At 54.2% G+C, this 20,630-nt stretch overlaps 1 protein-coding gene across 4 annotated transcripts in view; it reads left to right on the top strand.

Annotated features, from left to right (window-relative positions):
• Positions 1-242: 242 nt before the first annotated feature.
• Positions 243-20,630, top strand: part of MAP2K3 (mitogen-activated protein kinase kinase 3) — a 32,997-nt gene continuing 12,609 nt past the window's right edge. The window contains exons 1-4 of one of the 4 annotated variants that reach the window (XM_030459629.1): positions 13,925-14,090; positions 14,195-14,244; positions 19,032-19,064; positions 19,172-19,241. In XM_030459629.1, coding sequence (XP_030315489.1) covers positions 14,229-14,244; positions 19,032-19,064; positions 19,172-19,241 — 119 coding nt within the window. In that variant the 5' untranslated portion in view covers positions 13,925-14,090; positions 14,195-14,228. Of the gene's footprint in view, positions 332-1,239; positions 1,397-13,924; positions 14,245-19,031; positions 19,065-19,171; positions 19,242-20,630 lie in introns of those variants that run through there. The other 3 variants (XM_030459628.1, XM_030459626.1, XM_008498897.2) reach the window with 3 other exon arrangements.

The raw sequence follows: 20,630 nt of genomic DNA, 5'->3' as shown, positions 1-20,630 counted from the left end.
CCCTGGTCTGTGGGAGATGTCCCTGCCCACGGCAGGGGGGTGGAACTGGGTGATCTTTTCGGCCTTTTCCAAACTTTTCCAAACCATCCCTGTGACTCTCCCGCCCGCCTCACTTCACCCGCACAGCCGTGCCGGAGAACCGCAAAGCTCTTCCTGCGGGGAGCGGTGACCACGCCCCCTTCCCCTCCCTTGACCAATCCGAACGCGCGGGGGGCGGATCCCATCGCCTTCAGCCCCGCCCCTCCCGCCGCTCCTCCCGGGGCCGCCGCGCTGGGCCGCGCTCCGCCGGGCGCCGCGGACGCCGCCGACACCGCCATGTCCCTGCCCAGAGGTACGAGCGGGACCGGGACCGGGGAGGGACGGGACGGGACGGGACGGGACGGGACGGGCAGGGGGGCTGCTTCTCGGGGCTGAACCGCCTGGCTGGCGATGGGGCTTGTTGGCCAAGGCGGCGGGTGTGGGCTCCGCGGTGCCGCCGGCCCTAAGGGCCGGTCCCCGGTTGCAGCCCGGCGCGTGTGTGCGGGGAAGGGATGGGGTGAGCGGCTGCGGGAGAGGGAGGGAGGGAGGCGGTGAAGGTGCTTTTGGTGCGGAGAAGCACGGAAAGGGCCAAGTTTGTCCCGCTGCTCTTGGAGGGTTTTGCCTTCAAAGCAACCGGCGTCGTGTCCGGCTGGAGCATCGCTACCGGGAGGAGCGGAGCCTTCACCCCGGGGCAGGGACAGGGAGAAGGAAGGGAGGAAGGAAAGGGACGAGGATCCCGCGTTTCGGTGCCGCTGGCGTGTGCCACGGTGGAGTTTCCCCTCGTCAAACGTGACCGTGTGTCACGGGGGTTATTTATAGAGCATCGCCGTGACTCAGGTGGCCCGGTGGCTGTCTCAAGGTGAGCACCGGCTGGCCGGCATCATCCTGGGGTGACACGGCCAGCGTGCTGGCATCAGCGCTGGGCAGAGAGGGGAGCGCAGGGAGGTGGCCGCTGCCTCCTGCTTCTCCCCGGGATAACATTTGAGTTTGGCGTTGGAAAAGTGTGGCTGGAAAACGTGAAGTCAGGAACCATGTGAGCAGATGAACGCACCTTGGCGTGACTTTCCCCCCCCCCCCCTCCTCCTTGCTCTTTTTTTTTTTTTTTAAACGCTCCGTGTCTTAACCGGAGGGAATGTGGACCTGAGTTTCCTGTTCGCTGTGTAAGCAGGGTGTGAATCAGCAGCGAGTGACGGGGCTGCCGAGCGGAGCTGCTGACTCACAGGTAGGAAGGAGCACATGTCCCCCGCCACCATCCCGTGTTGGAAAAGGGACCAACCGGACTTGTTAAAAAGGCTCTCGCCGGGACACCTGAGCCCAGACCTCTTGCTTGGCTCCCGGGTGCCGTGGCAACGCGTGGATGTGTGGATGGAGGGAAGAGGTGAGCCTGGAGGAGGGGACCACTCGTGCTCAGCACAGGAGACTCTTTAGGAGGACTTTGGAGGAAGCAGTCTGGCTGGCAGCAAAGGGTGATGCCTGCGGTGCTTTCCTCGGAGGAAGTTTGGAAGCTCTGGGTGTCTGCAGGTTTGGTTGTGGTGAACTGGTTCATTCACACCATGACTCCTGGCACCCTTCAGTGCAGGTGTTGTGTCTGTGTGCTGGGTGCCTGGGCTCAGCTGGCACTGGCAGCTCTGGGTCCCCATCTGACCCGAGCTCCTTCGCCTCCATGGGGGCAGCATCCAGCCTGGGAACCAGTCCTGAGTGTGTGTGATGCACCTGAGTATCCAGAGTCCTCTCACCCCGCTGCTCCCCCTGTGCCTCCCCTGGGATTTTGGCACTGCCAGCTCTCCCAGGAGGTTTGCTGGCTGCCACGAAGGGATGCTCCTAGTTCTGGAGGTGTGCATCCACTGCCAGGACTGCAGATGCAGACTTCTTCTGCCTCTCCTTATGGTCAGCCTGAATCAGAGCTAAATTTCTCTGATTTTTCTTAGGGAAGTTCAGTGAGCAGTCTTGTGTTGCCTTTTGCTTTTCCTTCTTGGGCTTGAGCTGATAGGTTTGTACTGGGAGGCTGCTGCCTCAGAGCTCTCAGCTGGGATGTTTCCATGATGGATGTGCCCCTGAACTCTCTGCCATCACAGTGGCTCCAGTCATGGGGCTGTCTGCTGCCTCAGGAGTTTTTGGGGATGTGCGTGGCTGGTCGTGACAGGCACGATAGGAATGGTGCAGGGCAGGAGCTTTGCCTGGCTCTGTGCTAAACATAGCTTGTGAGATAAACACCTTCTGGGGATTATGAGAAGCTTAGGAAGGATCTTGGTTTTCTTCCTCTTCCCATTGCCTGTATCTGCTTGATCCCCATTACCTTGCAGGATCAGATGTGTGGGAAAACACCGCTTGGTTTCTGTGTTCTCTTGTGCTGTCAAGTCTGATGTTCACTGAAAGATGCAAAAACTCCTCCTTAGCTCAGCTCACCAAAGCTCCTCGAGCTGTGTCTCATGGAATGGGTGGCACTGGGGGAAGGAATTCTCTGCAAAGCTCTGGAGCTGCCCACTTGTTCTCCTTGCAGCTGAGGATTGCAACACGTGTTTGGTCCTGGGTGGGATTTTTCCAGCAAAGTCTGCACTTTTTTTCTTTTCTTTTTTTTAAATGGTTGCTGTGAAGGGAAGGGTGTTACATCTGAGAGGTTAAAGGAGAACTAGAGGAAATACTGGAGGATTTTGCAGCCCTTGGGTTCATGAGGGTGCAGGGTCTGTGTATACAGATCCTGGCTGCTGTCTCAGCCCTGGGGCTCCAGGCATATTTTTCTGCCTGCGTATGAAAACTCGTGCAGATATCCCCATGGCTGCTGGCTGTGACTTGGGTGGCTCCTGGGAAGCCCCTGTGAGAGGGACAGGCAGGAACGTGGCCACGTGCCTCCCAAAAATGGGAAATTTGCTGAGGAAAGCAGCTGTGCAGCTGCAGGGAGGGAGGATGCATGGGTGGGGGGGTGGAGGGAAAAGATCTGCTTGGTCTCCCCTGGGCTCACCCAGCACCAGTGCTGGAGTAATTCAAAAGCAAACCCTTCTCTTCCAACCCTTCTCTTCCAACCCTTCTCATTAGGGGAGAGATTTTCCCCTAGGAAGATGGGTGCTGAGGGGGCAGGATCTGGCTGGAGCCAGGCTGTGTTTCTGGGCAGGCAGCTCAGCTTTGACACTGAGCCTTGGAAAAATCAGTGGGGAGAAATGCCAGAGCCCGGGGATGAACTGGTGCTTGTTCTGGTGGCAGATCTATTCTGGGTAGGTAAATAAGCAGTGGGGACATGTCCCTCCTGTGCCCTCAGCAGGAGCACAGCCACTGTTGTGCAATTCAGTCGGCTGTGAATCCTGTACTGTCTCATGTACTGTTCACACTTTTCCTGCTGCCACCCCCCCCCAAAAAAAAAAAAAAAAAGCAATTCTGCTGAAAATACCAACGAGGCTGTGACCTGCAGAACCTTTGGGTTTGGGCTTCTGTCTCCTCCAGGCACTGCAGCCACCAGCTTGGTGTCCCCTGGGGGTGCATGGTCAGGGGGGTGGCAGGGCTGGGAGCTCTGAAACCAGAGAGCCAGGTTTTTATTTTAATTCTTCTTGAAGCATCATGGTGCTTGCACCCAATGAATTGTAACAGTCCCAGAGCACAGCTCCTTGCTCCTGCACTCCTCCTTCAGCTGCTTTCTGCCAGCCTAACAGCAGGCACCTGGAAAATATCATGCAGGGCCTGATAAATACTCAGCTGGGCTTCAGAGATCTATTTCCCTCCCTGGAGGGATGCTGCCCTGCTTTTTTTTTTCCTTTTTCCAGTGGGTAATGCTTCTCCCTGAAGGATTCTGCTTTCATTTTCCAGCTCTGGGCTCTCAGTCCAGGACTGAGCCAAAGTTTGGTTTGCCCTTGGGGTTTGTTATGGTGGTCCTCGCTGGAGGAGACTCCTGTGTGCTTTGTTTTTGGGTGCCTGGGAATGGGTGCAGCTTTCTGGTCCTGCTGATTTTGTGACCCCAGAAGCCACCAGTGTGGGTGTGGGGCTCTGTGGGGTTTTGGACAGAAGCTGGGTTTCAGTGGGCTTAACAATGTGCTGCCTGGGCAGGCTGTTTGCTGGGGAAGGAGCTGGGAGAGGAACTTGAGTTTGCTGGGGAGGTGATATTACTCTACCAACAAAAAGTTTGGGGTTTTACTGGCATGACTCAGGACAGCTTGTGGGTACACATGGAGCTAGAGCTACCCACTGCCTTTTGCTGACAAAACTCAGCAGTGCAGGTCGAGCAGTGGCCAGGGGTTCTGAGTGGGAGAGAGGGCAGAGAGGGTTGGGTTTTGTTTTTTTAATGGTGGAAACTGGAAGTTTCTGCTCTGTTTTCATCCTGGGAGCTGCCCCATCTCCCCACAACCCCGGATCTGCATGCAGGTGATGCTGCACTGATACCCTGGCTGCATTGTGACTCGAAATGTTCATTGCCCCAAGGGATCCCATAATTACTGAGCACTCTGCAGATGTCTCAGGTGTCTGGTGGTGGCTCAGCTGACCTGGGTTTGCAGTGGGGCAAAGTCTCTGCACCCTTTTCTGAAGCTGGGATGGGGCTCCCTGCCTGCACCTTTCTCTTGCAGCCACTTCTCGGTCCAGCAAAAGGCTGGAGGGGAGTTGGTGCCTGTGTGGGATGCAAGGGTTATGGTGTGGCTAAGGAGAAGGGCAGGATTCGGAGCTCCCATGGTCCCAGGAGGTAGGGAAAGGGGGGGGAATAGTTGCCTAATGCTGAAGGAGTTTGTGGACCAGCAGCAGGATGGAGCTGAGAGCCTGGCAGACCCTCCCCAGCATCCTTTCCCTCAGTAATCCTGTGCTGTGTTGTCCACATGGTTTAATTAATCCCTGGGCTTCATTAATACCAAGGGGGTTTGTTTGTGTCTGTTCTGGTGACTTGTGGCAAGAGGGCCCTTGGGAAGGACAGGTCCCTTTCCAGCCCCAGAAGCTGTTGGGCTTTTTCCTGGGGCACAATTGCCCACGTGTGCTGCTGGGTGTGATGCAGGGGGAGCTGGGGAAACACTTGAATCCTGGGCTTTAAGGTCAGGAGGGATGCTGGGTGAGCTCTGTCCTCAGCTGGAGGTCATGGTGTTGCTTCCAGGAATCACTGTAGCTGGTCCAGCAGCTTTTGGGTGAATGAAGCCAGATTGTGTAAAAAGACACCCAGTCTTCTTTGTAAAGGCATCCAGTGCTGCAATTTCATTTCTCAGAAAAGTGAGTGTTGTGAGCTTGGGGAGCTGTTTGGGGCACAGGGGTGTGGTGCAATGGGATGGCTCTGCCCTGGCCCTGGGAGCAAGGGCTTCATTTTATTCAATGGCCCAGGAAGCCAGGGAAGGAGACATGTGAAGGTGATGATGACCTGGTGTCACCTCCTCCTCAGAGCTGGCAGGGACTGGCACCTGCATTTCAAGTGAAATGCTGAGGGTTTTTTGTTATTTTTTAAATAGAGAAATTTCTGCTAAAAACAAAACTCGAGGGGGAAGAGGGGGCAGGATGAGGAGGAGACAAAACTTACCAGAAATTGTTTGTAGAGCATCCACCCTTCCTCCCCTCTACACCACCACCAACAAAGGAAAGAAAAATGTAGTTTTGGAAAGGAAGAAACCTCCAGGGTGCCTGATACAAGTAATTTCCCATCAGAGGCTGCTAACCTGAGCTGTGGTTTGGCATCAGCCTCACTGCTTGTATCCGATGAACCTCTCTGAGGATGGTGGTGGTTGCTCCCTCTGCCTTTTGGCCCTTGCAAAATCTCCTTCCCAGCAGCTGCCTCTGGGGCACCGATTGCCCCTTGCCATGGGGTTTTTATTCCCTGCTCCATTGCCTCCTGCCTTGTGCCTGTTGGAACTTGAGGAGGCTTAAAAGCAGCTTTTAAGGAGTGTGTTTCGTTCCCTTAAAGACCTTGGAGTATCCCATGGGGGATCCTTGGAGCCCTGCAGCTGGGCTGGGGTCCTCCTTCACCATCTGGTGGTGATGGGTGCAGGTGGGACCATGAGTGCAGTGACCTGGGGTGCAGGGCAGAAGGAGAGGAGGGGAAGAAGCCCGCAGGCAGGGCTTGGCAGGTGACAGTCATGTGTGTGACAGATCATAAACACGCAGGGCTGGTTGTGTGGACGGGCCAGGGGTGGTTTAGGGGAGGATGACAGGGTTATCTAGGGAGTGTCAGCTTGTCTGGGCTTGCAGGCCAGTTAGATACTGCTTTGTGGTGTGTGTATATGAATTCCTTCCTAGCCTGAATCTGGCAGGGAGGGCTGAGGAGGCAGCCTGACTGCACTGCAGGAGTTGGCTACTGTGGTTTGGCTGCTGTGGCCCTGCAGGGCTGCAGCTTGCCCCAGCTGTCTGTACTGGTGTGTGGCCTTTGGAGATGGCACCATCCTGCCCCAGCTTGCTGGAGGGGATTTGCTGTACCTGGAGCAGATGTCCTCTCCTCCTGCATACACCTCCCCCTGCAGGACTCTTGTTTCCTAATAAAAGTAGAGAAGGGGCAAACCCACGGCGTGGTGGAGGTGTTCTTGCTGTAACAGGATGGAGATCTTGATTCCCTCGGTGTTGGAGTAGGAAAGCTGAGGCTTGAGGTGGAGGTGATGGAGCAGCAGAGCCCCAAGGATGCTCCTGCTGAGTCAGCCCTGAATGAGTACCCCGGAGTGCAGGGGTTGTGTTGTCCTGCAGGATGTCTTTACAGCTTGTCACTAAGTATGACGTGGCTTTTTTTAATATATTTTTTTAATTATTATTTTATTTCTGGGCTCCAGATGTGCTCTCACCTCTGAGCCTTTTTAAAAAAGCTGCTGCTCTGCCTGGTTAAAAATCCCCTGACACTGCGGAGCTCTTGGTTTCTCTCCTGTCCTGCTGCCAAGTTGCACCTCAGCCAAAGATGAAATGATCCCGTGCTGATACATTGCTTTGGCTGCTCTTTGTCATCTCCCAAACACCTTCAGAAGGTGCTCGAGGGGGTAGGTGGCAGGCCCAGCCCCACGTGCCTGTTGGTAAAACCCCGGGCTTGCACCCAGAAGCTCCGTGCTGGCTCAGGGCAGGGCAGCACCAGGCAGTTCTGTGCCTGTCCATGTGTGCCCAGATGGCTTTCGAGGTTTCCCTGCTCTTCTGGCAGCTGGAATCATCCATCCTATGCTGGATCCACACCCTCTCTCTGCCCATCCCCATCGGGGGGCAGAGGACCCAAATGATGTAATGGTGTGGAAAAGGGGATACAGGTGCCAGGGGGTGGGGTGTGGGTTGGTGGTGATGCTGCCAGGGGACCAGCAGGGACCTGCAGCAGCCTTTGTGCTCTGCTCCTCTGCTTGGCAGCAGCCTTTTTCCTCAAGGCTGGAAGGAGCCTCTGCCTCCTCAAGGCTGCCACAGAAGGAGATGGTGATGGGGGTTTGAGATCCACAGCTGCCTGTACTCACTCTGTGTTAGCATCTGCAGCCCATTTCCCCCAGGTTTTTTGCTTCATCCCTGTTATTACCAGGCTGTGATTGCTTGCTTGCCTCCAGCATCAGTGGGGAGCACTGCTGGGTGCTGGAGGATGGCTGGGGCTGGGTTATCCTCCAAGCCAAGGATGCCCACAGGGCTGTGCTGAGGCCTCTTGTGCTCTGCAGACACTGCTCTCTTGCCCAAGAGAAGCGTTTCACAGGTATTAATTACACCTGCCCCTGCCTCCTTTGTTAAGGGATGCCTGGGTAATGGAAGTGGAGTCTGGAGGAGGTGCCTCTAGAATTCAGCAGGCCGAAATTGTGGGTGAATATTAACTGCAGGTCCTATCAGTCCTGTGCTTTGCTGGGTGCAAAGGTAACAGCTCAGCTTGTCCTCCTGTGTATCTGGTTTCTTTTCCTGTGCGTGCTCAGGGTTGCTGCAAGAGTTTACCCTGAATTTCAGATCCACAAAGAATCCTTTGTTCCCTAACTCTGGATTTCCCCGTGGGGTTTCACAGTCTCAGCCCAGCCAGGGAAATGCTGTGTAACAGCTCATGTCCAGGAGCCAGTCCATGTTTCCCTTCATCTCTGACAGATTTTGAGGTCTCACACCTCTCCTTCCAGTTCCTCTCCTTGCCCTTTCTCACCTTCCCCTGCGGAGCCCCTGCTCCTTTCACCACAATCCTGATGTGCTTCTTGCTTTTCTGGGGGCAAGGGGATTTTCCAGAGATCTGTTGGTTCTTATTTAAGTAGGCAATGGTTCTTGGAAGCCCTAAGCTTGCCCCACGAGAAGCTGCAGGCTGGGCTGGGCTGGGCTGAGTCCCAGCCTGCCAGATCTTCAGCTGGGCTGATGCACTGGGACCAGTTCCTCTGCCAGACCTTGGGCTTCCTGGGATGGAGCAGCAGCAGCTCCATGATCCACCTTTAATGGGGAGAGCCTCCCAGGCTTGTTTCCCTGAGCATCCCAAAAAATGCAGTGCAGGAGGTGGGTTTGAGAGAAGTTTGCTTAGCAAGTGCATGGTGCTTCTCTCTGTATGTAGATATTTATATCTATATATATCTTACTTTATAAGGGAGATTTATAGATGTATCTTATTAGAATCATAGAATATGCTGAGATGGAAGGGACCCATCAGGATCCCCAAATCCAGCTCCTGTCCCTGTGTAGGGCACCCCAAGAATCCCACCACGTGCCTGAGAGCTTCGTCCCAATGCTTCTTGAACTCAGGCAGGCTTGGGGCTAAATTCCTAAACTGGGGAGAAGCAAGAGCTGATCTGATGGACCACTTGGACTTGGGGCATCTTCTGGGAATGTGGACATACTCCTGTCCTCTCCAGGAGCTGGGGGAACAAGAGGTAGGTGTGCAGGAAAGAGGGATGGTGGTTAATGCCAGGAGGAGAGGCTGCAGGTCCAGCTCCCTGCAGCTGAGCCCTCCTGGGGGTTTCAGGAGTCAGCAGCCCCCTTGCTGCATCACCCTTACTCCCAGCCCTGGTGTAAGCAGGTCATGGGGACCAAACAGGTCACTTGTCACCTCTGGTGACGTGGGAGCATGGTCAGTGGTTAAGACTGAAGCTTTTTGGCCAGGCACTGAGGTTTGTGTGCTGTGTAACAGGCTGTGTGTGGTGATAAGGATGAGTGGTGGCCTGAGGGGAATTGGGCACTCTCCATATTCCCTGGCTGCTCTCAGCCTGTGGTTTTGCTTTGTCTCAGCCAAGCGTGAAGAGGCCTCTTGGCTTCCCCTTCATCTCATGATGGGCTGGAGTTTTCTCTTAGAAGAACTCAGTGGAGGATCTGGGGGCTCCAGCTGGCAGTCTCTGCTTTGCATCAGCTCTCTTTGCATTTGTGTCTTCAGCTTTGTTCCCTAAAGCAAGGAAGGGACAGGGTAAGAGAGGCTCAGAAAAGGGATGGCACCAAAGATGCACCAAAAGAGAACAGGATCAATCAGCAGGAGATGTTGGGGATGTACCAAGGCACTCACCTGCTGCTTTCTGTAAGCTGCCAGATCAACACCCTGCTCCCAAAGAAATAATTAAAGGTTTTCCCTGCTCCTTCATCCTGGAAAAGTGATGCTGGGTCACTGCTGGGAATGGGAGGTTTTCCTCTGCAGATGCTCAGGCTTTGTCTGCCTGAGCCATGCAGCATCCCTGGAGCATCCTGGGGTGGGGGAAAAGTTCCTCTCTCCTGAGCCATGCTTGGGTTCTCCCTGGGTTCCTCTGTCCCAGCTGGGGTGAGCATCTTGGCAGGATTATGATTGAGGGAAAACAAAGGAAAACCAGAACAGATGAGCTTGTTTGGTCTGCTGGGCATAAACATGTGTGTTGGTTCAGGCTGATGGTGATGATGGAACAGACCCCTGCTGACTTCTGGATCCCTCCTGCCAAGTTTGCAACACCTGCAGTGAAATCAGAGACCTAAAGCTCATTCCTAAGTTCCCAGGAAGGAACTCCTGGTCCCAGAGGTCACATCACTGGTCTCCAAAAAGACCTTCCTGAAGCTTCAGGGTCTGGGAAGCACCTGGGTCAGGTCTTGTTTCTGCCTCTCCCCTGGAGGCAGCTGCAGGCATTGATGCCTTTCTTGATTTTTATTTCCCTTCCATAAATTCTGTTTTCAGGGCAGGTGCCTGCTCTGTCTTACATCATCTGTGGAGATGAAATCACTCTATCCCTGCCCAAAATAAATTGGAGGGAGGATGCTAGAAAGCTAACTCAAAAAAAAAAAAAAAAAAATTGCACCAGAAGCAGTGAGGGGATACTTTGCTCTCCTGCTAAGTTTACAGAGTTTTAGGGACACCTGGAAGTACTTGAATTGCACTGGTTGGGATAGAAAAAGAGTGTCTGTTGACTCTGGAGTTAAGTTACAGCTGACACTTAAAAAAATCAAATTGCTTTCTTCCTTTCCCAGAAACAAAAAAAGCTAACGGTGTGCCTCCTGTCAAGCTGATCTGTTCCAAAGAATATTTGAGTCTTTTCTCCCATCAGGAGACTGTCCACATCAATTCCAAACAGGTTTTATTTTTTCATGGCTTCAGCTATGGGCTGAGAAGTCGAAGGGCTGAGTGTTGCTGGCTGCCTGCTGGCAGGGGGACAGGCACAGGTGAGGGTGGTTCCTGGGTCCCTTTTTCCCTGCGTTGGGTTCTTTTCAGCGTGCTCTTTGCTTCCCTCTCAGCACCATCTCCTTTGCCTTCTCCTAACAATTAAAGCTTTGGGGCTGGGATTGCTTCCAGACCTCTGTCTCATGGCAGCTCTCCAGTGTCTGCAGCTGAGTTGGTGCAGGTCCCACGGGCTGGCTCCTGGCCTCGGCTGTCATGCTGGCCATGCACCCAGCCTGGACCCACAGAGCTGCTCAGATCCATGATTCCTGACAAGCTTTGGGTTGGGTTAATTACACACCCCAAGCATTTTCCCACTGCCCCCAGCCTACCCTTGGTTGTGCCCATGATGACATTGCCTTGCAGCTGAGATTTGAGGAGGTGCAGCCTCTGCTGCTCCTTTTTTTTTTTTTTGTGTGTGTGTGTGAAAATCCAGTTGTAGTGATGGATACAAAGGAAATAATCTCCCAGCCCTGCAGAGGATGTTCTACCTTCACCCTGGCTCGGTGCCTGCTTTGAGGAGGGGTCCCTGTGGCTGTGACCACTGTCACACCAGGGTTTTGCACAAGCCCTGGTGCAAAGCAGCACGACTCCTGGTGTGCATGTAGCATGTCCTGTAGTGCCATAAGTGCAAACAGTGCCTTGGAGCTCCCTCAGGGCAGTCTGCTCCCTGCTCCTGGGGGTTTCTCAGGCTGGAACCAGTGTGCTCCATCCTCAGGAAGCTGCAGGGTTTGCAGACTGCCAGCTGGGAGCAAAACACCAAATCAGACGTGTTTTGTTTTCCAGCCCTCGGGGTTATGCAGGTAACCTAAAAATACAGCTGGAATGTGACAGGGCGGTGACATCCTCCCGGGTAGGGCTGGGGTGGCAGGGCTGGGGTGGCTCACCCTGGTGTTATCTGGCCAGCACACAGAGCCTGGGTGTGGTTCCCAGGCTCAGCAGTGGCAGTGGGGATGGCAGCAGCTTCAGCTCCTGCTCCTGTCCCCACGTCCCCTCCCCGGGTACCAGGAGGCTGAGCTTTTCTCCCTTGCACCCATCACCCCCCATCACCAGGGTGCCAGCCCCAGCCCTGGGTGGTGTGGGTGGGTGATCATCCCCAAGCAGCATCCAAAGGGATGAGGAAGATGAGCCTTTCCCATTGGATTGAGCTGCCACAGAGTTTCCAGGCTGCAGGTCCCGTGCGTGGCTCGGGCATGCGGGGTTTTCCTGTGGGATGGGCACGTTGTCCATGGAAAAGCAAAGGCATCCCTGGCTTGGGATGCACAGCCTGGGCCAGGGAATCTGCTGCAGGTCCTGGGGGGGTGTGCAGTGGACACTGGGCAGCACGGCAGTGGGATGGTGTGACCAACTGGTGTGTGGATTTGACTCCCAGCAGAGGGAAGGGGTGTCCTGTGGGAATCACCCCCTGCCCTGGGGAGGCAGTGACTCTTCCTTCAGGGCAGGTGAAACTATTAATTTTTTTATTTTTTTTTTTTTTTTCTGAACCCCAAAGCACACACCTATAGAAAGTTCTTGCTGCCCTCAAATGGGACATTTCTTTTTTGTCACTCGTGGCTAAGCAGCCACTTTTCCAGTCCCCAGCTGTGATGCTGACCCAGCCTGAAGCAAGCTGGCCTCAGGAGACACTGTCTGCAGGGGAAGGGTGGGGAAAGGGGCCCAGCCTTGGCAGGGCACTGTTTGAGCTCATTGCTGTTTTTAAGGGTGTGCTTTTCCACTTATTCAAGCCAGCCCACTGGCAGGAGGTTGCTGGGAGTGCTGGGAGCCATCCTTGCCCCCTGCTCTGTCCTCAGATCTGCAGTGAGTGCCTCGACTTCTCCTTGTAGCAGGATTTGCTCCTCAGCCTTTTCCACCACTTTTGGGGTGACATCCAGCATCGAGGTGTGGGGAGGCTTTGGTAACACCAGTGGAACACCTGATGCACTTTGTTCCTCTGGGATTACCTGCAGCATGTAAAGAGCTGGATGCTTGATGCCAAATGTGTGTCGGGCAATTCCTACCATGTCAGCAAACTGTTTTTTTCTCGAGACTTGAAAGGTTGCTTGGCTTTGTTGTTTGGTTTTGTTAAAGATGGTTTTGAGGTGTTGGGAAACTCTGCTCTCTGTTCCCCTGCACCTTGGGCACCGAAACCCAACAGGACTCATCCAAAGGAACTCGTGTTCCCCATCCCACCTGCTGGGTTAGGGACTTCCTGCTCCAAAGCAGCACTGACTTTGTGGGTGTCTGGGCACATCTTTGGAGCCTCTTATGTCTGACTCAGGGAACGAGCTATCAAGCCAGAGAGTTAATGACAGGAGGACAAAGCAGCATCATTTCTGGCCGGGGACAGGTGCCAGTGGCTGTCAGTGCAGTCAGTGATAGCAGCTCCTGCGTCAGCATCCTTTATGTGCTGATGATCTGTGCCTGAAACTATACCCTGGGAGTGGAAATGCGCCTGAAAAAATATCTTCTGCAGTCCTTCTGGGGCTTATATAAACACTATTTAAAATTAGAGTCACTCATTATGTTGGTATGTGCATTTACCTTGACCTCTGACATTTCTGCCTGCAAATGTGCATGGCCCGACACAGCCTGCAAGTTGGGGAATGGCTCAGGAGCAAACTGGAGCCGTGTTTGCCTGGAGTTGGTTTAAGGTGAAGAAGCTGGTACAGTATCTCCCCTCCAGGCTGGCAGGGAAATGGCACACAAAACTTTGTAGCCTCTCAGAGCCTGGCCTGGCTTTGATCAGGAATGTTGGCAGGAATGATGGGCTGGCTTTTAGGGAAAGGAGAAGGGCAGCAGCCCCTTTGCCATGACTCTTCTTGCACCTGTTTGCAGAGAAAGGACTGATTTAGGGGTTTTCTCCCCCCCCCCCCCCAACCCCCCCCACCTTTCTCCCTTGCTATTTACCAGCCAAATCCATGCAGAGATTTGTGTTTTGCCACCAGTGATGCTGTCTCGGCTGTCACCCTGGAATAGCTGCTAAGCTTTGTGCTGATATTGTCATGGAACAATATTTCTACTATTTGTTGTGGTAATAGTTGTTAGTGGCAAAGCAATTAGCCTGTCACCTGCAGCATGAAGAAATGTGACCTCTTTCCAGCCTGGCACCCCCTCGGTGCCTGAACCAGCAAGTGGGAGCTTCCCTCTGCTCTTCTGGGTGGCAGCAGAACTTTCCCTGGAGCCCAGCTTGCTCCCCTGGGATGCTTGGGGAGGGGGGATGGAGGAGGAGGAGGCAGGAGCTCTGGGGGTCGAAGGGTTGAATTTTAGGGGGAGGAAAGGCGTCCCCCCGGGATGCACTGTGGCAATCCAGCCTTTCAATGGCTCTGGGAGCTGGAGTTGGCTTCCCCCCAGTTTCCTGTTGACGTCACCTGCTATTTCACTGCTGCACTTTTTTACAACTGTTGGAGCTTTCAAGGGTAACCGGAGCTGAGAGTGGCCCAACCAACCTCAGCAGCTGCCCATGAGGGAACGTGGAGCTCCCTCCTCCAGCTCTCCCTCCCGGCTGCTCCCTCCCATCCTCATCCCCCCCCGGCAGCCGGGAGAGCTGTGGGAAGCCAGCGAGCACTTCAGGCCATGCATCTCCACTGGCAATAATCATCGGGGCTTGCAAGAAGTGCTGTGTGCTGGCTCCTGCAGGGTTTGGTTTTTTTAATTTTTCTATTTCCCCTCCCTCCCTCCCTCCCTCCCTCCCTCCCTCCCTCCCTCCTCCTCCAGCCCGCCCTCATCCCTCTCTTCTGCCAGGCGTGCCGGCGTTCTTCTTCATTTCTGGGAAACCATGGACAAGAAGCAAGGTAGATGTTGCAATTTAAAAAAAAACAACAAAAAACCAAACTGAAACAAACACGTGGTGGGGGAGAGCTGATTCTGGTGCTAAAAGGGGCTGTGTAACTTTCTGGGGTCAATCCACGTGGTTTTGACTGCTTTCTCTTTGCTTGGGCGGGGGGTTGGGGTTTGCAACTGGGGGATCTATTTTTAAAGCGCCGGGAACTTGCATGTTGTGCAGGGGGTGGGTTGAAACACTGGCATTTTAAATGTGAAAAAAAACCCAAAACCAACAAACCAACCCAAAACCTAGCGTGGTTAAAGGAAAATATTCGGAGGGTAAATCTAGCTCCTGGCACCCGTTTGGGTTGCATTCCTGGGACACAAGTTTTTCCAGCAGCTCTTGCGTGGTCATCCATTCCTCTTGCATTGCAAAGCTGGGTGCCTGCAACAGCCCTGGCATTCGGGAGCTCTGATTCAGCGTGGGCTGACAGGTTGGTTTGGGGCTGCAAGGGGCTTTTTCTGAAGTGTGTTTTTTTCCTTCTCCTCCTCCTCCTCCTTGCTGAGCTTTTTGCAGAAGTGTGAGCGCGGGGCGGTGTGACCTGCAGCAGCCCCGCTCTGCAGCGAGACCCCGGGCAGCTGATGAGTGATGGCTCTGAGCAGGTTGAGAGCCCTTTTTCCACTTCCACAGATAGCTTTTTCCACTCTCAACAGTGGAAAAAAGCACAAAGTGTGCCTGTGAGGAGCTGGCTCTCATGACCAAAGCCACCAAATTCCCCTCTCTGCTTTGCACCCTGCCTCTAATTTCGCCTTTTTTTTTTTTTTTTTTTTTTTTTTCCCCTTGTTGCTTTTTGTTCCAGCTCTTTGCTTTGTAGCAGGGCTAGGATCCACCCTCCAGCCCCATCCCTGGTGTTTGATTCTCCTCCTTGGATCTAGGAGAACCGGGATAGCATCTGAGACATTTTCCCCAGCACTACCAAAGCAGTGGAGCTCTGGGAGCAGCTTCCTGTGCTCCTGCCATCCCCAGGACTTCACCTGGGGCTGGGACTGGGGCCCTGGGAAGGCAGTGGAGAGGTTTCATTTCAAAGGTCGGCTCAGGCAAATAGTTTTATTTACAGTTCTTTAGGTTGTTCTGTTGGTTTCTCTCCACCCACGCCAGCAGAGTGGGAAGGATAAACCTGCCAGGGAGAGGTGCAGCTGAAAGGACTGAAGTTGCTGGTGGCACAGATGAGGATTCAGATGTTGAATTAAGCAGCTCCAGGAAATGTCTGTGTCAGTTCTTAGCTGCTGGAGAGGAAAAAAAAAAATAATTGTTAGGCTATTTTTTTTTCTTTAGGAGGAAATGGTTCCTTTCTTAGCATAAAGGATGCAGTTACGTGCCTGCAGCATCACGTGGCTTACAATCTCCTCTGCACCAGGAACTTCTGTCAGCTAATTTTCCCCTGCCAGGGTGCAAAGGATTGTGCTGTGTGTCCCTGCAGCTGGCAGCCACTGCCACCTCCCACAGGGCAGCAGGGTAACCAGGATGTGTCCCCAAATCCTCTTGTCCTGAGCAATCTCTAGGGGGAAGTTCTGTTGCTCCACACTTGCAGCCACCCCTCTTGCAAGACCCCAGTGCCCAGAAAACTTTTGTTTTTCCAAGATTTTTAGGAGATATAATCTGTTCTTCGTGTTATGGCAATTTCTCTTGCACCAACCCTACTGGGATCCCAAATGAGGGAGGGATGAGGAGGAGCTGAGTGTGGCTGCATGTAGGGACTGAAAGCAAATGCTGCCCTGGGGTCACTCAGGACAGAGGGGCTTGGATGGCAACATCTTATCGTGCCCATCCCACTGCCTTTTTGTCCTCATTTTGTTTTCCCCCCACCACTTTTTTTTCTTTTTTCTTTTTTTTTCTTCTTTTTCTCTTTTTCTTTTTTTTTTTCCCTGTCTATGCCCAAGGAAAATGGTGCTGCCCCCTCAACCCCTGCCTGGCCAGACCTGTGCTGCTGCTGCCAGCAGCAGGAGGAGCTCATAGCTGGAATCAAGAGTTCAGCCCAGCCTGCAAGGTGCTGGAAAGCACGTGGAAATTTTTGGGGAAGCTGTAGCAGGCGAATCCAATCTCTGCCTTGGCTCCTCCAGCTGCAGGGCAGCACCGTGGCTGATTTTATTCCTGCAGGCATGGGCTGAGCTGGGTTTTCCACTGGTGTGGGTGGCCCAGCCAGAGCTTGGGAGTGGTGGCAGAATGTCCCTGGTTTAATCAGTGCTTTTTCAGGTTGGATTTAGGAAATGTGGTTTGGAGCTGAGAGTGACAGGGTGGGAAGGGCATTGTCACTGCCCCTGGTGCAAGGATGCTGGGAAGTGAAGGGCAGTGATTTGGGGGGGTGGGGAAGCAGGGGGATGTGCAGGACCCCTGGCACAGGGGATTACTGATGCTTTGAGATGCTCAATGGCTCTGCTGTATGGTGCAGGGGATCTGTCATGGGGCATCTTCCAATCCCTCTGACCCGATCCTTCTGACCCACCCTTCCACATCCTCCTGCCCATGAGCTCAGGCACCACCAGACAATGTGCCCCATTGATTCCTGACCCCAGCCTGGGGGGGTCCCAGCTCTCTTTGGCCTGTCACTTGCTGATGGGAATAAGGAGGGGCTGGTGCCTGGTTCAGGGACCCTGTGGACCCTGCTCCTGCTGCGTGAGTCACCGGGGAGCTGGTGGCACAGAAGGTGCTTTGTGCCTGCAGCAGGATTGCTATGGCAATGGGGGAGAGGGAGAGCAAACAGATTAAGCAAAATAGCAGGCAGGAGGATGGGGGGGGATGTTTCAGGGCTTCCTATAGAGGTCTGGCTGGGAACTGCCTGGGGGGACTGAATGCAAACTGCTGTCTGTGTTTTGGAGCAGGACATGGGGGGGGGGGAATGCTCAGTGCCAAGCTCCAGCTCAGCAGGGACTGGATGGGGTGGGATGGGCACTGACCCTGAGCTCCCTGACTTGCCTGGGTGTAGAATGACTCTGGGGATCCCATTTTTAAGTTCTGTGGTTGGCCCCTCACCCTGAGTAGCAAGAAGCCTGGTGTGGGAAGGGGAAGCTTTTCCCAAGATGCTGACAGCACCTTTCCTTTGGTTTGGCTTTGTTTGCTCCTGTCACTGCTCAACCAGGAATTCTGCATGGTTATCAGGGGCCATGCTGGGCTGTTGAGGGTCCCCCTTCCAGCACTGCTGCTTGGGTGATGGGGAAGGGAAGCTTTGCAGGCTCATGAATTAGATGCTGGGGTTGCCTTGAGATGATCAAAATCTTTGGAGATGGTTTCCAGCCAAGTGGGTTTGGGGTGGAGCAGCTCACTGGTTGGTTTTGTGGAGCTGGAAGTTCTTATCATCCCTGTAGGTCATGGGAACTGCTGGCTCCAGACCTTATGGACCAGCTCTGATGCAGATAAGATGGGGATATGGACTGATCTGTGCTGGTTCTGTACTGATCCATGCTGGTTCCCTCGTGCTACTGGTCCCACAGTTGGGATCTTTGCAGCATCTTGCAGACCAGCTTTCACCTGCAGCCTCAGCAGGATTTTGTGTCTGGGGAATGATGGGACTGGAAAAGTGTTTTTTCAGGCACCTGTCTTAGCTGAGGCATCTGGAGCTGGCAGGGGACAGGAGTGGGGACAGGGGCAACCTGTGCGGGGAGCCTGCTGGCCATGTACTGTCCTTGTCTCCCTGTGGCTGTGGGAGCTCTTGCACAGTGCTGTGCCTCCTGCTGAAATCCCAGCTCCTCACCTCTCCCCTCCCTTTTCCCTGGCACCCATGGGAGTGTTGGACTTTGTTCTCACTCCTGTTCCTGGGAGCCAGGCAGGTAGGAGCTGTTTTGAAGGGCTGTCCAAGGCCAGGCTGAGCCCTTTGCTCCCTTCCTGCTCAGGCTTTTGAATGCATCTTCCAGGGCTGTGGAAGCCAGAAGCACCTCTAGCTGCAGAGCTCAGCAACCCCCATGACTCTCCTGGGGGGGATCAGGACTTTGGAGCCTCTCAGCTGTGTCACTTGAGCCCCCATCCCAGCCCCTCGTGGTCTGGTTTTGGGGTAAATGGGTGAGCTGGCTGCTGATGGAGAAGCAGCTGGAGCTTTGGTGAGCAGTGTGGGGTGATTCTCAGCCCTGCACAGGTCCCCTCTGCCCATTGCTGCCCCTGTGCTGGTTCTCTCTTGTCCATGGAATTTCATCCATGAGTGTTCAGTCTGCCCTGGACCCGCCTGAACCCCATTTCTCTCTGGAGCAGTGGGATAGGTTATCTCCTTGCTGTTTGGAGTTGAGGAGGAGCAGGAAAAGAGCATCCTCTTGCTGGTCACGCCTGGTGGGGTCTTGTCTTGGCTGGTGGGGTCTCAGACTCTGCCAGCCTGGGTCTGTGGACCGGTCACTATTGGTTCTTGTTGTCACCTCATGTCTGGTTTCACCCTGGTTGGGTCCAAGGTGTCCCTCTCCTGCTGAGAGTGACTCCATGGTTTTGCTTGCAGTCTGGTGGCCGTCACCCTCTGTGCCAGGTCTGCCCCACATGCAGAAAGCATCTGGCTCTTTCCAAAAAGTCCTGGATAGGGACTAGGAGGGCTGTGGGGCAGGGAAGAGCTGGACAGGGAGCGGTTTTGGGAGCATCCCTAGTGGCGTGGGGACCTCTTGTGGCTGGAGAACCGGGGATGGGGCCAGGAAGCCCTTCTGCATCCCTGTGCCTGCAGCACAGCTGGGCTTGCTCTCCTCTGGATCCGGGATTGCTCTCCCTGGGACCCTGAGGGGTGCAGGGCTGGTACCCGGTGTGTCTGGAGCATGAGAGCTGAGCCCATCTCCCTCTTTTCTCTTTTAGATTCCAAAGGATCCTTGGAGCCACACAAACCGGGTAAGGGCCCAGCAGGAATTTCAGCTTTAACCCATCTCTCTTGAGCATCAGCAACTGAAAAGTAAAACTTCCAGTTGCTCATGTGCTGTGCCTGTCTTCTCTTCCAGTGAAAAGCAAGAAGAAACGGGAGCTGAGGATAACATGTGTCCCCATCAAACAGCCCGTGGCCAACACCACGTAAGTGTCTCTCCTGCTTAAAGCCAGCCAGTGGTTTTCCAGAGGTGGATTCAGGGCTTCACAGAAATCAGGATAATTAATTTTTTTTCTCTCAAGCTCTGGCTTGCGGGTGATGAGGAGGAATTGCACACACGTGGATGCATGCACATACACAGTGTCTGCCTCTCTGGGAAGTGCCCTTTTTTTTTTTTTCCCTGAAAGACAAAGACCAGGAGACTGCTGGGAGGCTTTCTTCAGCCTTCCTGCCATGGCTGTGCCAATGCCAAAGGGCAAAGTCATGATGGAGAGGGCAAAACTGCCTGAGGGGAAAAAAAGGGAAAGGATATTAATGCAGGGGAAGAGAAGAGGTGATGGCAGCTGGAGCATGGCAGGGTGTCCTCCCCCCAACGTGGGTGTCAGGGATGGTTTGAGTTGTATGCAGCTCCCTGCCTGGGTGCCAAGAGGACAAGGATGTCTTGCATTGCTGTGCTGCACACTGCTTGGTCAGCACAGCTTGCCCAGCTCTGTCTCAGGGCCCTGGAATTTCTCTCTGCTCTGTTATTTTTGTGCAGCTGATGGTTGTTGTGCTGGGGGGGAGAGCCCAGGGTTAGCAGCACTTGGTCTGACAAAGAGCAGATGGCTTGAATTCTTCTCCCCTGGTGCCCTTCCAAAACACCTTGGGCTACATCTCCATTCCTGAGCCCTGTTTGCTCCAGAAACTTTTTTCTAGAGGCCCTGCAAGCTCCAGGAGAGCAGTGAAATCCCCGAAAGAGGAATATCAGTACCAAAATCCCCAGGCAGATAGGGCTGATCTGCCACGGGGTGAGACAGTGGAACTCCCCCCAGGAATGCTGTGCAGCCCTGCATGCAGCACCCACCTCCTTCCCCCATGGGTGCATCTGTCTCTGCTCCCACGTCTTGGAATTTCCCCTGGAGAAGGCATCAGGCCAGAGTCTGCAGGGTGCTTGTACACCCAGAGTGCTCCTGTAAGAGCTGGGCTGAGCCATCCCCAGGTTTCCTCTCTGCTTTTTGAGCTGCAGTGCAAATATTTGCACCTGAGCACAGATCCTGTGAGGAAGGGCTGAGGGAGCTGGGGGTGTTGAGGCTGGAGAAGAGGAGGCTCAGGGGAGACCTCATCACTCTCTGCAACTCCCTGAAAGGAGGTTGGAGCCAGGGGGGGGTTGGGCTCTTTTCCCAGGCAACTCTCAGCAAGACAAGAGGGCACAAAGGGTCTCAAGTTGTGCCAGGGGAGGTTTAGGTTGGAGATGAGAAAGAATTTCTTTCTGGAGAGGGTGATCAGGCATTGGAATGGGCTGCCCAGGGAAGTAGTGGATTCTCCGTGTCTGGAGATCTTTCCAAAGAGCCTGGATGTGGCACTGAGTGCCATGGGCTGGGAACCACGGGGGGAGT

Source organism: Calypte anna, chromosome 14, assembly GCF_003957555.1.
Source record: "Calypte anna isolate BGI_N300 chromosome 14, bCalAnn1_v1.p, whole genome shotgun sequence".
Taxonomy (NCBI): domain Eukaryota; kingdom Metazoa; phylum Chordata; class Aves; order Apodiformes; family Trochilidae; genus Calypte; species Calypte anna.
Note: the sequence above shows the minus strand (reverse complement) of the source record. Positions and strands in the feature narration are given on the sequence as shown.